This window comes from Carcharodon carcharias, chromosome 11 (genome assembly GCF_017639515.1).
Source record: "Carcharodon carcharias isolate sCarCar2 chromosome 11, sCarCar2.pri, whole genome shotgun sequence".
Classification (NCBI taxonomy): Eukaryota; Metazoa; Chordata; class Chondrichthyes; order Lamniformes; family Lamnidae; genus Carcharodon; species Carcharodon carcharias.
Window position 1 is genome coordinate 153,640,483 of NC_054477.1, and position 17,799 is coordinate 153,658,281.

General features: G+C 42.5%; 1 protein-coding gene across 1 annotated transcript in view; it reads left to right on the forward strand.

Moving 5' to 3' along the window:
• LOC121283937 (kelch-like protein 1) overlaps positions 1-17,799 on the forward strand; it is a 301,576-nt gene that overhangs the window by 223,850 nt on the left and 59,927 nt on the right. The window contains exon 6 of the mRNA XM_041198734.1: positions 8,949-9,135. Within this exon, the coding sequence (XP_041054668.1) occupies positions 8,949-9,135 (187 nt within the window). The remainder of the gene's footprint in view (positions 1-8,948; positions 9,136-17,799) is intronic.

Here is a 17,799-nt window from a genome sequence, read left to right on the forward strand (position 1 = left end):
CAGACAATTTTCTTAACAGCCCATTGCTATTAACTATTCATTCACCATCTTATAAATTGGTGATACTTTTAAGGCTACTAAATGTAACAGCCCATGTAAGTGTGTTTAACTGGTAGTGATTGGTTCTCGTTAATGCTTGCATTTTTGACCTGCATCCTTGCTTGCTGCATCCTTGTAGCATGTAATGTACCAGTTAAGGTGAATTAGCATTAAAATGTTGTAATCTTGTTGGCTGTCTAGGATCATGTTGTTAAGTGTAGTCAGGCAGAAACCTTCAAACAGTTAGGCACAAACAATACATTTTGCTAGCCTGTCCATGTTTTATTATTCTACTGTCTGCATAGGGGTGTAAATCTGAGCAAAACCAATGATGCATACACACCACATCAACAACAACTTTATATAGCACCTTTAACACAATAAAGCATCTCAAGGTGCTTCACAGGGGCGTTAACAGACAAAACTTGACATTGATCGAGCCATGTAAGAAGATATTAGGACAGGTTTGCAGGGAGGTAGATTGTAAGGAGTGTAAGACAGGTAGGCAGGTGGAGAGGTTTAGGGGACAAATTTCAAAATTTAGGGCCTTGGCAGCTGAAGGTGTGGAGTGATGAAAATCAGGAGTAAGCGCAAGGCCATAATTGGAGGAGAACAGAGGGACTAAAAGAGAAAAAGTGATGAAGACATAAATGCCTTGCAATGGAAGAAATATTCCAAACCAGAGTTTTAATTCCAGCCAACAAAGGCGTTAGCTGGGTGGTCTGCTTCCTCCGATTACAGGTTTGTCCCTCTAATTGGCAAGCCAGGGAAAAGGTCAGACATAGAAAGAACAAAGGGAGAGATTTGTATTAGGCTGAATGGAGCAAGCAAGATTGGTTGCATGCCTGAAGGGATGATGGTGCAAGGCAAAATGAACTGATAATGAGACAAGTATAGAAATAAAAGTTGGTTCAAGAGGATATGTAAATGGATCAGGACAGAAAAGCGAAACAGGGGGGAAGCATGGGACAACTGGCCAAGAGAAAACTCCTGTGGCCCCGGAATGTGAAGGAAGAAAGTCAGGTTGGCCACAGGGTTGTGAACTATCCTCTTAACCATTCCTCTATTTTAATTAACAGTTTTGATCTATACAAAATATGCACTGTTTGTCCAGTGTCTTTTCACACAATATGCTGTAATAATTCTACAATTCAAATTATGCCAACAGTTTATGCTGGAACTACCAAGTGACCCTTCATCTTCTGCACTCCTTTACACTTTGAAACTTGTAATGTCTTTTTATATAGCTGAGTATAATTGAATAGTTTTATATTACTGTCACTTACATAAAACATTCTGCATGAATCTAAGCAGGATATGGAATATTGGAGAAGTGGAGCGTGATATGTGATGAATTACTTTACACACGTCTGTCTGACAGTTAGCTACAAGAAAGCCTTAATATTCTGATGTCTATGTGCTTGTTCTCTTAACATTATTCAGGTTTATTTGATTTATATTAGATTGTGAATAAGTGAAACAACACTGTGGACCAGGCTTTCTTGTATTGTCTGCTAATGATTAAAACATGTCATGTAGTTGGGGAGCTGTGAAAATATTGATCGATCTCTGAAAAATGTGGCTGGTCATGTTTGCTGCATTAATGGACGTGCACTGTGTTTGTCTTATCACCTGTTGGTTTATATTGCATGCAGTAGCATTTAGAGTGTTTGCTGACCAGTCAGTGGGCTTTAAATGGCTGCTTCAAGTGTGCAGTATATATCGAAAGTCATTGTTCCTTCAATAAATAACCTCTATGCCTTGCCACTTTTCTTATTCATCAAAGGACATAAAAGAAAGGCTTTCCATTAAAACCTTCAATGTAACAAAGTGAAAAGCACTTCCAAAAACAGGGTTCTTGGTACATTCATTATCTGTTGACTAAAAGAAATGTCTCCAGCTTTGAATTGAAATATAAAATAGTAAAGCTAGAGGCATTTGCTGAAGATGAATAATAGAACACTCAAAGTGCCAAACTGCAAGAAACATGTCCAAACCTTTGTTAGCTCTCATTAATAGCGGTTGAGGCTAGACTTTAAAACAAACTTAACCTTTAATCAACGTCATCAACAAATAAGATTTATACATCCTTATATTATAGTTATTATTTTCCAGTAAAAAAAGTCTCAAAATGCAAACTTAACCCACTTCAAGAAAGTCATTAATGGCAAGCATCATCATTAACAATTATACGTTGGTTAATCTATTTTTTAAAAATCATCAGATTGAACCAAAACTGATGATTTACCTCATTGCTTTAGTTTTTGTAGCCCTTTAAGTTTTCTTTAAAAATTAATTAGGATTCACATCTTCTGGGAAATATCACTAAATTGCAGCTCGAGTGCTTCAGGAAGTATTGACAGTCGGGAGTTTGGAAAAGAGACCCTTTGGACAAGACTGAACAAAACATTTTGGAGTAGAAATTGAAAGAAACAAAGGAGCTGTGTTCTGAGAATTAGGTTGACTGTAACAGTTCTCTTACTATCTACTTTTACCTTGTTCCCTTGAAACTCTTACCAAACTTATTACAAAATTTACTTTGAGCAAGTTAACATACACAAACAAGCTAGTCGCTTGATCAGATAAAACTGTTTCATCTAAGAACAGTTTTTTTTTCCATTGGGGGCCTAGAAATATCATTGGTGCTGTATGAAATGGTTAACTAAGCACTGTTTAAGTTTTCCCAAAGTAATTACGCATGCTTGTCACCCTGAGATTTTACTGCTTCATCTGTCTGAGATTTAACGCACAATATGGGAGATGCATAATGAAGCATCTGGTGGAGCACAAAGGATTGATTGTTACAACGAGCATCCTTGAAAAGTGATAAACAATCATCCAAGTCCCGAAAATAGTGCATGGAAGGAATGAAGAACTTGAGTATTGCTGAAAAAAGAGACATATCGAAGCTTTTAGTCTTGCACTCATCAGGACACTCGCAAGAATGCCAATATAAAGGAAAAACAACGATCTATAGAAGAGAAGAAAGTGCTGATTTGTTGGAAAGTAGACTCTGATGGGTAGGGGTGTTGTCATGGAAAATGCACAAGTTACTGACAGTTAACTGCCAAGCATTGTTTGAAATTTAAACCAGACATCTTGGCCCTGATTTGTCAAGGCATTACCCTGAAAATGAGTCCGCGAATGGCTGTCACTTAATTTGTTTAGCTGAAACAGGCATAACATGTGCACATGTTCTTTCTGTCTGCAAAGAACAGGGCCCTGTGTCTTAATACATATAGCTTCCAGTACACGCAAATGCGCAACATTGCGGGCATGACTGACAATCTTAAATTGGTTGTCAGCGTAATTCTTTGCGCACTGAGGATTATTTAGCAAATGTTGTCTAATCATGGAATCACACCTAATGTTGGACACTGTGTTTTGTGTTTTGCAAAGCATGGGCTGGTTAGGTATGATCTGTACCTTGCCCATTGCGAACAGTGACGGGGACATGCTGTTTGTTATGTATCTTCAGCACTCTCTTCACATACAGTGTAAATTGTTGTTTTCTCCTTATATTGGTATTCTTGCCAGGTCTCCTGATGAATGCAAGACGAAAAGCTTCCAGAGATCCAGTGTGGTTACTGCTTCTCCCACAACAGCTAGATGTTCAAATTCATAGGGCAGTTTAGATAGAGATTCCTGTCATAGCAGGATCATTAACACTGTCTATACAAAGCAAGGTCTTGGGAAGTGTTCATGACGCAGAGTTGTGAAGTGTTGGAAAAACCCCTGTGATATCAGCAGCAAATTCTTCAGTGGCACAGGGCATGAATGTTCATATTGTTGTTACAGAAGCCTTAGTCTTTGCTCTTAGAGATGTTGCGCTTGAAGATCAGATAGAGCCAACCTGGAACCCAGTACCCACAAATTCCATACTGCCCTAAGCAGATCAGTGGATATGCTGAGAATGCCCGACAGAATGCCTGTACATATGAGTCATGGATCAGGGAAGAGGTTGGCAAGAGAATGCCACATCTGGGCTGTCAGTCATCCCTGTCAAAAGTGACAGCAGCCTGACAGCAGCAGATACGGTTGCAGACCAGCTGAGTGAACACAGTGTGGAGCAACAGTGCCATCTGAATCCCAGATGATCATCGGACGCCAGAACGCCTGCCCATTCCATACTGAATCACTGAGAAGTACTAGGTTTGGTCACACATCTTTGTTTTACTCGTGAAGGTAACAGAGATTGAATGTGATAGCTTTATTTATGAAGTACAGTTCATATATCTTGAGCTCAAATGACATATTTATAAGACATGGGTTCCGCAGCAGAAAAAAATAATCAAATATCAGCAAAATACAGAATGATGTGTATAAATTACTGTTAGAGAAAGGAAAATAATTATCAATATCAATCCCAATCAGATTCATGGTTCTGTCTTCAAATCAGTTTAGAACTAGACACAAAGCAATACAAGGGAATCCAGATCCTGATATTGATGAGGTTTCAACATGCTAGGAAGTAATGCTGGGCTCAGGAGAAGCAGGGTGAGTGGATTTTTATCACCATAATCACTTCCAGACAGAGGTAGAAGATGTATTTACTCCAGGTGCTGCTTTAATGAGTTTGTTGCTAAATAGCCTTTCCTTCTGCCTCTTTGAATGTTTTTTTATGCCGTGAGAATCTTCAGATGTACGATGAAATTATCACAAACAACAGATGTGGCTTTTTTTTCCGAAGCTCAGAAAGCCAATTTCATTCCGACTTGCAGCAAGGAGCTGAGGCTATAATGTTGCTGGAATAGATGGCGGAGCAACTACTGAATCTGGAGTATAGTATCTATAAAGATATCTGTCAGGTTGCCATTGCTCATGATACCAGAGTTTGGGGAAGATTGGGGGAATGTAAAATCAGTCAGAGATTAAATTTGGTCCTTGTCCTGCAAAGGGTGGTAGAAGTTTGGAATTCTCATCCACAAATGGCAGATGCAACTATGTCAGTTATTAATTTTAAATATGCAATTGATTCTTTTTTTTACCCAAAGGTATTAGGGGATATGGGACAAAAGATGGGTATATGGAGTTAGGTCACAGATCTGTCATTATCTCATTGAATGGTGGAAGAGGTGACAGAGGCCAAATTGCCTACTCCTGTTCATTCTTTTATCCATTCATGAGATGTGGGCTTCTCTGGCAAGGTCAGCAGCATTTATTGCCCATCCCTAATTGCCATTCAGAAGGTGGTGGTGAGCCGCCTTCTTGAACCAATGCAGTCAAGGTGGTGTAGGTACACCCACAGTGCTGTTAGGGAGGGCGTTCCAGGATTTTGCCCCAGCGACAGTCAAGGGACGCAATATATTTTCAAGTCAGGATGTGGCCAGGAGGTGAACTTGACGGTCATTACATTCCCATGTAACTACTGCCCGTGTCTTTCTCGGTGGTAGAGATCATAGGTTTGACAGGTGCTTGTGGTAATCTGAGGTGTAATACACCTTTAACAGAATGTGAGCAGATTGACCACATGACTATAAGACCCAATAGCTGTGTAACATGTTAATGTTAGCCTCGACTAGGGTCTGGTTGGGGAAGCACACATCATGTTAGTGCTCTGTTGTTTGTGTAAATAAATAGCATGTGCTTCATTTCATATTGAGCTCTGCATCTACAGCATATTGTAATCGACTCACTGCTGACAGATAAGCCTGCAACCAGTTCGTGAGCAAAAGTGACCCCATAGTAGAACATAACAACTAGCAACGAGGCAAAACACAACCAGTCGATGACATCAAGGAAAGCTGCGAAACCTCAACTGAAGTGAATCAGCCATGCCTTGCAGGATGATTGTAAGTACTGCCCTCACTGTAGTCATCGAAGTTATCTCCTCCAGTATGCCACAATTTGACCGCATCGTACTATTTGATCAGACCACTGATGACTGGTCACATTATATTGAATGCCTCGCATTTTTCTATTTGGCCAACAACATATCGGGGGAGGAGAAGAGGCGGACGACCCTCTTATCAACATGTGGCAGTAAAACAATCGGCCTAATTCGTAGTCTACGGTACTCAACACCCCAGATTCCAAGAGCTTTGATGAGTTGGTGAATCTAGTGAAAAGCCATTTTCAGCCAAAATCCTCAGTAACAACACAGCATTTTAAATTCAATTTGAGGTGTTGCTTCCCTGAAGAGACAGTCGCTTGTTTTGTAGCAGCCTTAAAACAACTGACAGAGCGCCGTGAACATGTCAGTTAATGACATGTTAAGAGACCAATTAGCATTTGGAATTAACGAAGGCGCCATTCAAAAAAAGGTTGTTGTCAGAAACAAATTTAGACTTCAGCAAGGCGCTGGAGTTGGCGCTCGAAATGGAAAGCGTGGTCAGGGACTCAGAAGAAATCAAGGGAGCACAACATCACTGTACCTATACCACCTGGACTGCAGCAGTTCAAGAAGGTGGCTCACCACCACCTTCTCAAGGGCAAATCAAGGGAGCGCAGGTCTCTGCGGAAAGGTGGGAAACAGATGCCATTAGCAGACCTACAAAAAGCAATGGTTTAATGGATAAGAACCACATTAATAATGTGGTTAATAGCAGAATCGGAACCAGACAACCTTCAAACAAATGACAATTTAAAAGAACAGAGTGTTTCTCTGTTCACAGAGTGTTGCAATGGGCTCATTCTGTGATATTGTAAAGAGGGATCGAGGCAAAGTTTCAGACAAAAAGGCAGAAGTCATGAACTTCATGTAAAGGAGGAACCAGAAGAAACAGAGTCAGATATTTACTCGCTACAAAAATTAAAAATGGGTAAAACAGAACTAATCTATGTGACAGTAGAAGTCAACAGAAAACCTATTCGAATAGAGACAGACGCACCCATGACAGTCATGGGGGAAACATACGTGTAAGTATCTGAATGGAAGAGGCCACTCATAAAGCTGGAAAACTCAGATGCCAGACTAAAGACATATACTAGTGAAGGCATACGAGTAAAAGGTATGTGTAAGGTTCCAGTACAATATAGAAGCCAGTATGCTAATCTACTCCTCATGGTGATGGCAGGCAGAGGACTGAGTCTCCTTGGAAGAAACTGGTTAAGGGAGAACAATCTTGAGAGATTACTGAGATCTCAATCAGGAGCAGAAAATGTTACTGTTTGGAAAAAGGAGTATGTAAAGACTCAATAAAAGGGGCAGGGATAGGGCAGCTGATGACATCATTGCAGGTATGGGTCAGCGCTGACAGAAAGCTCCCTGAAGGCAGAGAGCTGCCTCAGGGAGCTGAAGACCTGAAAGAGCAGAAATACAGGTTTCAGAAGCTGAAAAAAAAATGTCCATGCATCATCATAATCAGTCACCTGAAAATTTAGCTTATTAAAAAGCTGTCCACAGAAATTTATTTATATTATATTTCATCACGGAAATCTCATCCTGCCTGTGGCTGAGGTTTGTCAAAAATGAGAGGGCCACCTGACTGATTCGCCCATCTGCCAACAGAAATTATTCCTGCTAAACCGCATTTGCCAGCAGCAAAAACCACTTGGCAGGATCTCATTAATGAGAACTTCATCTAAATACCCCCTGCACGCAATGTAACATTGAAGAGAGTGCCTTGAAAATTTGATCTTCCATTCTGCATACAAGAGACTCAGCCTCTCCTTCAACATTGCCAAAATAAAACTCATGTATCAACCCACACCTGGCCAGCCAAATATTCCACTCCCCATTTATGTTGCATGAGCAACTCTGGAATATGTTGAGCAGCTCTCATACCCTGGCAGCCACCTCTCTCAGAAGACGACCATTGAGGAGGAGATCCAATACCAGGTCAGCAGCGCCAGCTCAGCCTTCTACTACCTCAAGGGACATCCTGCCCCATGTGTCCAAAGATCTCCGGTCGAGAGTCGGCCTGTTGATTCACATGAAGATCCATGGCAGAAATGTGCGACCTTATGTAGACTTCATCCTTGAATCGAAGGACAGCTGCTGACAATCACTCAAAGTACTTACAGTCCTCAACATGTACCAAAAGCAATGGCCAAAGGCACTCTCAGTAACATTGGCTTCTGCACCATCTCAGCAACCATGAATCCCACTCTTTCAACTGTTAATATCTTACTTTACACCATTCCATGAAACGTCTTCTGATGTCATCGAAATACATTGCAAACAGATTGAAAACTCTATCAATGAATGGTGTGTGTGCCAAGCATTTGTTGCTCTGGTGCTTTACCATGTTGATGGCCCAGGTGCTGTGGAGTCTACCCTACTGCTGTCTCTAGGTGCTTCACCCAGTGGCCAGAGTAAGTGAACTCGATGGCTGCTGGATGCTGGTGGGCATCCTTGAGATTGGTTTGGTGCTGCACCATGAGAGGTAACTGGCTCTGTTCATATCCGATCTTTGGCAATGACTGCCAAGTAGTGACAGCTGCAGAAGGCGCGAGTCCAGATCGCAAGGAGAGTGTTACATTCCTGGATTGAACCATCATTCAATAGTGCACTTTGAGTCAATTCCATTACAGGAAGGTACTCAGATTGCTTAAGGGAGCAACTGATGCCCTTAAAATGGAGAAGGTATTTACAGCAGATTTAAATCTAATTATTCCCTCTTCTCTCAGCATTCATTACCAATTTGCTTGCAACTCACAATCACTTTAGCAGTGTGGTATAATGATATGTTTAACCAATTAAATTATTGCACCTCAAAAAACAATGTATGGTATAAAATAAAATTTGCTGTGGAAAAAGTTACAAGACTAGAATTTAACCTTGAAATCCTACTGACGCTGGTAAACAGTTTGAACTTTACAATTTCATCAGAACTGCTCAGTTGATTTACAGCCTTCAACCTCCTTCCAGAATATCCACTATTCCATATATACTTTATGAGCAGTTGCTGGCAAATCTAGAAACCAGTTACCTGAATGTGTTTATTTACTAATTTATTGTTTTACAGCTTTTGGCAGACCTTGAAAATAATGCTCTCTTTAAGGATGACCTGGAATGCCAAAAACTTATTCTTGAAGCCATGAAATACCATCTGTTACCAGAGAGACGACCTTTAATGCAGAGCCCAAGGACTAGGCCTCGAAAGTCAACGGTTGGAGCCCTTTATGCAGTTGGGGGGATGGATGCCAATAAAGGTAGGCTTTTTAGCGCAGATTTGAAAGTTAAAATGATGGTCATTAAAGGTCAGAAACTATCATTAGTAATATTCATGGATGAATGTAACTTGCCTGTGCATGTGCTATGAAAGATCCAGACACGTTCAGATTAAAATCCTCTGGCTGCCATTTGAACTGAAACATTTGCGGTGGACAGATAAATGCAATAGAAGTACAGTGAAGGGTACCACAAACAGAAAACGTCATGAAGAAGATTCATATTAGACTCGAAATGCTAACTCTGTTTCTCTCTCCGCAGATGCTGCCAGACATGAGTTTTTCCAGCGTTTTCTGTTTTTATTTCGGATTTCCAACACCCCCACTAATTTGCTTTTGTGACAGTAAGGGTAGTGTGCCTGCTTTGGGATGAAATAGGTGATTCCAATGCAAATTGCGGCCTAAGTTGTGGCTGTGCTGAAAAGTGTTTTCCTTCCCCGGGCTTCTGCTCCAGCGGATTTGTATATCGCCAAATGCAAATCCGCCACAAGAGGCTTTTTTTGTTTATTCTTTCATGAGAAGTGGGTGTCTCCGGCTGGCCAATGTTTATTGCCCATCCCTAACTGCCCTTGAGAAGGTGGTGGTGAACCGCTTTCTTGAACCACTGCAGTCCATGTGGTGTAGCTACACCCACAGCGCTGCTCGGGAGGGAGTTCCAGGATTTTGACCCAGCGACAGTAAAGGAAAGGCGATATATTTCCAAGTCAGATTAGTGAGTGGCTTGGAGGGGGACTTGCAGGTGGTGGCGTTTCCACGCATCTGCTGCCTTATCTTTCTAGGTGGCAGAGGTTGCAGTTTTGGAATTTGCTGCTGAAGAAGTCTTGACGAGTTGCTGCAGCGCATCTTCTATATGGTACATACTGCTGCCACTGTGCGTCAGTGGTGGAGGGGGTGGATGTTTAAGATGGTGGATGCGGTGCCAATTAAATGGCCTGCTTCTTCCTGGGTTTTGTTAAGCTTCTTGAGTGTTGTTGCAGCTTCCCTCATCCAGGCCAGTGCGGACGATTCCATCACATTCCTGAATTTTGCCTTGTAGATGGCGGAAAGTCTTTAGGAAGTCACGAGGTGAGTTACTCACCCCAGAATTCTCAGCATCCGACCTGCTCTTATAGCCACAGTATTTATAATGCAGCATTTTAAAGTTAAATATTTGCTTTCAAAATATTTATGAGTGGTAAGTTGTCAAAACTTTATGGACAGGATATTGCAGTCGGCGTGCGGGGGTGGGTCTGACACACTGACGTGTAAAATGACGTGCGGGGGGTATTAGTTGTTTGCTTCCGGCGCAATGTCTTGAACATCTAAGCAAACTTTCGCAGACACCTGAGTTGCATTGAACTCAATTTGCACTTTAGCACCTGTTATCCCAATATCAGTTTCGGGGGGAGAAATGCACTGCAAAAACTAGCATAATTAATAATCAATATCTAGAGCCATGTTTAAAGACCAATAAACAGAGACCAAAGTGGTTAGATAACCCTGAAGAAGGGATTTGAATGGTTAAAACAACTTTTGTCCACTGCAGTCTAGAGGCATGAAGCATATTAAAAAGATGAGAAACTTTTTTTATGGGATCAAACTTTATTGCATCGTTTCCATTATAAGCTGTTCTTATTTGAGTGAATTTATGCTGCAAGTTTGATTTATATTCATAACGTTGATTATGATTGCACTCTTCAGCTGCTCAGTGGTTTATAGTAAATTAATAATGCATTAGAATCACTTCCCAAACTTTGGTGGATTTAATGAATATAAACAAAACTCTGGCAAAAGATGTATTAAAGACATTCACCAAGGACAGTGAGGGAAGTTTATCTAATGGGACAAAGAAACAAAATATGAAAATAAACAGGAAAAAACCTGTAACTTACTGGAGAGCAGCCTGGAGAGATAATGGGCCACTCATCTCAGCATTGATAAAGGGAAGGAAGAAAAATAAATCAAAATTTTGGATGTACTGCATAGCTATAATTAGGATCAAATGGGATATTAACAGACAAGCACATTAATGTTAAGGAGGTTAATGCCTACATTAAAAAAGTGACTAAAGGAATTTTATGGAAACATGCTTGTATATTATTACCCATCCTTCGGATGAGATATTAAACTGAGGCTCCTGCTCAGATTTTCGCCATTGAGGTGGGAAGCTTGACTTGGGAAATTTCTCAACTCGGTAGATCCTTCTCCTTTAAAATGGCCCCCACCCACCATCTTTTCATTCCGGGAGGCGGGGTGGGAAGGAGTCAGGCCTGCCATCTCTACCAGCAATTTGGAGGTGGTCATGGAAGCATGCTAATGCTGAAACTGGCTGGTTGGGAGGCCTGCCTGGGTTCTCTTGGACTTTGTCCTAGTTGTTTTAAAGGCTGTTGGTTCCTCCAGCCCTTAGACCACACACCATCCCCACTCACACCCTCTCCATGCCAGCTCCATGTCCCTTCCGTGACCACCTTGCTTCCTTCATGCCCAGTATGTACTGTAAAAGCAATGAGCCATATAATAACAATGGCAAGCCTTGAAATGCATTTAAAAAAAACACCCATTCAAAAATCAGCTTTGAAGGAAAACTTCTGCTCTTACAGCCTTAAAAAAGTGCTAATCAAACAGAATCATTATATTTCAATAGCAGAATCTTTACCTTGCTCCACACTTCTTTGTCTTGTTGAAATAAACATACAGATATTAAAAGAATGTGTTCAAAGAAAGAAAAATTTAATATATCAAATGCATCAAAGCAAACACTCCACTTCCACTTATGAAAACAGACCACTGTTGAGCTCACCTATTAGTGAGTCTTGGAGCTCAGTCAAGTATTCATAATAAGGCCATCTGGAAAAACAGATGGGTGGCCATTTGTTTCTGCAGATATTGTTCACAAGCCTGCCAACCTGTCCCCAGTGTAAGGTTTTGGGGAGCATGTTGGACAGGGCAGGGTGGTATTGGTTGGGGGGGTGGGGGGGGGGGTGCGGGGGTGGGGTAGCGTAGGTGATGGCAGATTCAGGGAGTCAAAATTGTGGTGGGGGGAGGCTCTGATTGGCACAGGGAGCCTGGGAAGGAGGCACTCCCCCTTTCACTGACCAGCATCCGACAGGGTTAAACCTGCTAGGCTACACATTGGATGCAGACCTCTCCTGGCATCCATTATAGAAACATAGAAAATAGGAGCAGGCGTGGGTAATTCAGTCTTTCAAGCCTGTTCCACCATTCAATATGAACATGGCTGATCCTTTATCTCATACTCCAGCTCTCTTCTCATGACCTTTGACGCCTTTAGAGTGATGGTAGGATAAGGCTCTTAATTATGCATTAATTCCCACTTAAGGGCCTCAATTGGGCCACAGGTGCACCTGATGCCTCCCCACCACTTGTGAAACCATGGTGGAGGTGGGCAGGCTGGTGACAGCTATCCTGACGATGGTGTGGCACCCTAAGTTATGAGTCGCCCCCCCCCACCACCCCCCCATCTGTTTTCCCATCTACGGGTGGCCTGTAAAATATAACCTCTTGAAACTACGGGATTGCTGTAGAAACTCATCTCGTTCACTAATGCCTTTTAGGGAAGGAAATCTCATGTCCTTACCCCATCTAGTGGATATGTGGCTCCAAGCCCATAGAAACATGTTTGACTCTTAACTGCCCACTACAATGGCCTAGCAAGCTGCGCAGTTGTAACAATCTGCTATGAAAATGTCCAATTAGTATAAAACAGGATGGATCACATAGCATTGACTTAGGCGCTGCAGTCATGGCAAAGGCACTACCTACACCGCATGGACTGCAGCGGCTCAAGAAAGCAGCTCACCATCATCTTCTAACAGGAAATTAAGGATGGGCAATAAATGCTGGCCTTGCCAATGATACGCACATCCTATGAACAATAAATAAATAACTGCAGGTATTTAGCAACATCAAAGCCACCAGTAGCTAGCAATCAGGGAGCTTTATTGTTATTTAATTATCAAGCTAAAATGATGTCATTCAGACTTCATGCAATTTTAATTGCCAATTTCCACTGCCAGAGTGGTCAGGGAAAGTCGCTGTCTATCAGGATCGTAATCAGAAAAGGCTCAGGCATGTCTAACTTTTTGTTTTCTAAAGGTTACCTTCTAGGCCTGGAGAAGCAGGAGATATCCTCTGAACTCCACAAGGAAAACTTGTTCCCAGACTTCCCTATCGCGCCCCTTGGCCATGGTTGCCACTGGACACCAATCCTTTGTACTTTTACTGGGTATCTTTTCCTTGAGTCCCTGTTAGCAGTCTTCTGTCATGTGACTTCCCAGTCCTACCCACTGGCAGCCACGTCATTCACTGTTGCAATCCCAGCAGCACCCACTAATGTGCTCTTGGCGCTATGCTGGGACTGATGGAGCTGCTGGCAAATCGTATTGGCTGGCAGCTTCTGAGAGTGGGCAAAGGTCCCACTGGGCCCTTGTTTAGCCTGCCTGGAGTGCATTATGGATGTGGGGCAGGCCGCCGAGGAGCGGATTGGCTCCACACCAATTTTAATTTCTGAGACGAGCTGTCTGCACCCCTGTGACATTCAGCCCCACAGAAATTGTTCACCACTCCTTAAATATCATCGAGTTGATGCAGAAATCAGAAGTGACTTTAATACTAGAGAGCAGTTTTCGAATCGAACACAAGTGCTGCTGAAGTAAGAGAAGGAACAACAAATTTAGAAACATACTGCAAGCCAATGAACATTTGAAAGAATGGATAGGTTACAGTCCTGTTGTGTGTCTGACGTGGTCCAGTAGTACCATTCCGACCTCTGATTCGAACCCTGGATATATTGCTGAAAAAAGAGACATGTTACCGAAGCTTGTTGCCTTGCATCCACCAAGACAAACACAAGAATGCCAAATTTCAAATGATCACAACAATTTATACTACAGGACAAATGGTTGCTGATTGGTTGGCAAGTCAACTCTGATTGGCCGAGAATTTGCCATAGCGAAAGTAATAGGGAGCTATAGGCTTCCCAGGCTCCTGGGTAATTCAAAAAACGTGCAAGGCATGAACATATTCCTTTTGCTTGCAGAGAACGGGTCGCTGCATATGAATGACTTGTTGGACACTCTCCTTATTTTTCATGCCCCCAGCTGCCTTCAAGTACGCTGGAGGGGATGGGTGAAGGGGTGGGGGGCATAAAATTCACCCCGAAAAGTTATCTGGCAAAGGTCCACTGTGCTCCATTTGTATGTCACGAACAAAGATTGGACAGGTTGGGGTTGTTTTCTTTGGAACAGGGAGCTGAGGTGAGACCTAGTTGAAGTGTATAAAATGATGAGGGACCTAGATAGAGTGGATAGGAAGACTCTATTCTGATTGAAGGATCTATAACATGGGGCATAGATTTAGGGTAAGAAATAGGAGGTTTAGAGGGGATTTGAAGAGAATTTTCTTTTGCCTTGAGGGTGTGGCATTCTGGAACTCACTGCCTGAAAGGGTGATAGAGGCAGAAGCCCTCATAACATTTTAAAAATTCCTTAGATATGCACTTGAAGTGCCATAACCTACAAGGTTACGGACCAAGAGTTGGAAAATGGGATTAGGCTGGATAGCTACTTGCAGGCAGGCACAGACATGATGGGCCGAATGACCTCATTCCATGCTGTAAATTTCTGTAGTTCTATGATTTCTATACAACCCACCATCAAAATTAATGCCTCAGTAAAATTCCTCAATTGTTAATGATAAATTTTGTTTGAATTATTATTTTATAACTTCAGCAGCTACACTTTTATAAACCCACCCGCTTTATCCATAGGGAACAACCATAGATAATTAGTTGCTACACTAACAAATAGCGTTCAAGTTCTGAAGCTTCACTGTAACACATACTTAGAGAGATAAATGGAAAAAGTCAATAGTTCAAACAACTATTTGTGTGTATTGAGCTGCATGCTGTGAACCCCTACATAGTGGGTTATAAGGGAAGGGAATTTGACAATGTCTGTGACTCGATAAGGTCACCTGAACAAACCAATTTTCGAGAAATCCTACTTAAGGAATATTTTACCTTCACAGTGCTTTTGGGAGCCTGCAGTGTAACACAGTCTGCCAGGGCTTTGTAGGCAAAGGCAGAGCTAGGCAAAGTTTCCCATTTTAAGCTTCATTGTGGTGTAATAGTATTTCAATTTGTGAAAAATTCCTTAAGGCACTTTCATACTGTGACTGCTAGACATTACATTGAGCTACATAGAATGCATAGCACAGAAATAGACCAACTTGTTGATGCTGCTGTTTCCTACATTACAAAGCACTGACAACACTTCAAAAGTATTTAATTGGCTGTAAAGCACTTTGGAATGTTCTGAGGCTATGGAAGTCTCTATGTAAATGCAACTGTTTCTCGTTATGCCCCACACAAGCCACTTCCAATCCTTCTTCATCCAACCCCATCAACATAGCCTTCTATTCCTTTCATCTTCATTGCACGTACCTAAGTTGCCCTTAAATGTGTGTAGGCTAGTTTTTTTAAAAAATTCATCCACAGGATGTGGGCCTCGCTGGCTGGGCCAGCATTTATTGCCCATCCCTAGTTGCCCTTGAGAAGACGATAAGAGCTGCCTTCTTGAACCGCTGCAGTCCATGTGGTGTAGGTACACAGCACATGGTGCTGTCAGGAAGGCAGGGGTAGAGTTTTATGTCCATTGGGCAGGCGCATGCCCGAACCGATCGGACATGAAATAGCGCACGATGACATCGAGAAAAGGTCACGACCTTATCGCGCACAGGTGCGATATTTCACTCAGCGGGCACGCGTGGCAGTCAGGAGTGCGCCCGCCGTCAATTAAACGTGCAATCAACAGCAATTTTAAGTGGCCCGTCCACATTTACGGTTGGCGGACGAGCCATTCTCCCAGGCGGTGTTCCCATCTTTGCTCAAACCTCGATCCAGGGCGGGATGAAATCTCCACGGGGAAATCAAATAAAAGGAGATACCTGGGTGCTGTTTTTTTTTAATGAGGTATACTTTCAGATGCTTGCCACGTTTTGCAGCATGTCATGTCCTTTATTCTGTGGAGGTCTGCAGCTTCCTGGGGCAGCTGTCTGCCTTCAGGGGGCTTTCTCACAGCGCTCACCTGCACCCTTGGTTATGTCAGCGCCTGCCCTCTTCTTGCCCCCACCCCAGCAGCGCCGAGTATTTCAGCGTTTGTTTCACGCTGGCTGGCCTTTAAATGACCAGACAGCATGAAATCACGGTCTGGGCTGGTGGCCAGTTCCCGTCTGCTCCCGGGCCTGTCGATCATGTGCACCTGACGATCGAAAAATTCAGGCCCAGGATTTTGACCCAGCAACAGTGAAGAAACAGCTAATATAGTTCCAAGTCAGGGTGGTGAATGGCTTGGAGGGGAACTTGCAGGTGTCTGCCCGTCTCCTCCTAGGTGGTGGAGTTTGTGCGTTTGAAAGGTGCTGTGAAAGGAGTCTTGGTGAGTCGCTGCAGTGCATCTTGTAAATGGTACACACTGCTGGCACTGTGAGTAGGTGGTGGAGGGGTTGAATGTTAAAGGTAGTGAATGGAATGCCAATCAAGTGGGCGGCTTTGTCCTGAATGGTGGTGAGCTGCTTGAGTTTTGTGGGAGCTGCACTCATCCAAGCAAGTGGAGAGTATTCCAACACACTCCTGACTTGCGTCTTGTAGATGGCAGACAGGCTTTGGGAAATATTGTGGTGAGCTACTCTCCACAGAATTCCCAGCCTCTGATCTGCTCTTGTAGCCACAGTATTTATATGACTGGTCCAGTTCAGTTTCTGGTCAATGGGTATCCCCAGGATGTTGATAGTTGGTGATTCAGTGATGTTAATGCCTTTGAACATCAAGGGGTGAGGGTTAGATTCTCTCGTGTTGGAGACGGTCATTGCCTGGCATATGTGTGGCGTGAATGTTACTTGCCACTTATCAGCCCAAGCTTAAATGTTGTCCAGGTCTTGCTGCATATGGGCACGGACTGCTTCAGTACCTGAGGAGACACAAGTGGTGCTGAACATTGCGCAATCTTCGGCAAACATCCCCACTTCTGACCTTATGATGTAAGGTAAGTCATGGATGAAGCAGCTGAAGATGGTTCTATCTAACTACTCCTAATGGTAACAATTTCCACATTCTAACCACTCTCTGGGTAAAGAAGTTCTCCTGAGTTCCCTATTACATTTATTAGCGATAATTTTATATTTATGACCATTACTTTTGGACTTCTCCACAAGAAAAACCATCTTCTCTACATCTACCTGATCAAACCCATTCTAGATTATTTGAAATTAAAATTTGAAGCAGACGTTTCAGGAGTGAAGTTAAGAAACACTTGTAAAAATTGGTGGAAGTTTGGAACTCTCTTCCATAAACTTTAGTTGACATCAGGTCAATTGTTAATTTTAAATCTACCCGAGATTGATAGCTTTTTGTTAACCACATGTATTGAGAGATAGGGGGCAAAACTGGGTATGTGGTGTTAAGTCGCAGATCAGCCATGATCTCATTGAAATGGTAGAACAAGCTCAAGAGCCAATGGAAAAGAGCCTATTCAGTCTTCCCTGATAGGTATAAGCTCTCACTTCTGGTATCAGCCCTGCAAATATTTCTTGCCCTTTTCCCCTATACTCACTTCAGCCTATCAAGGTCACTTATAACAATTTTTGAGATTT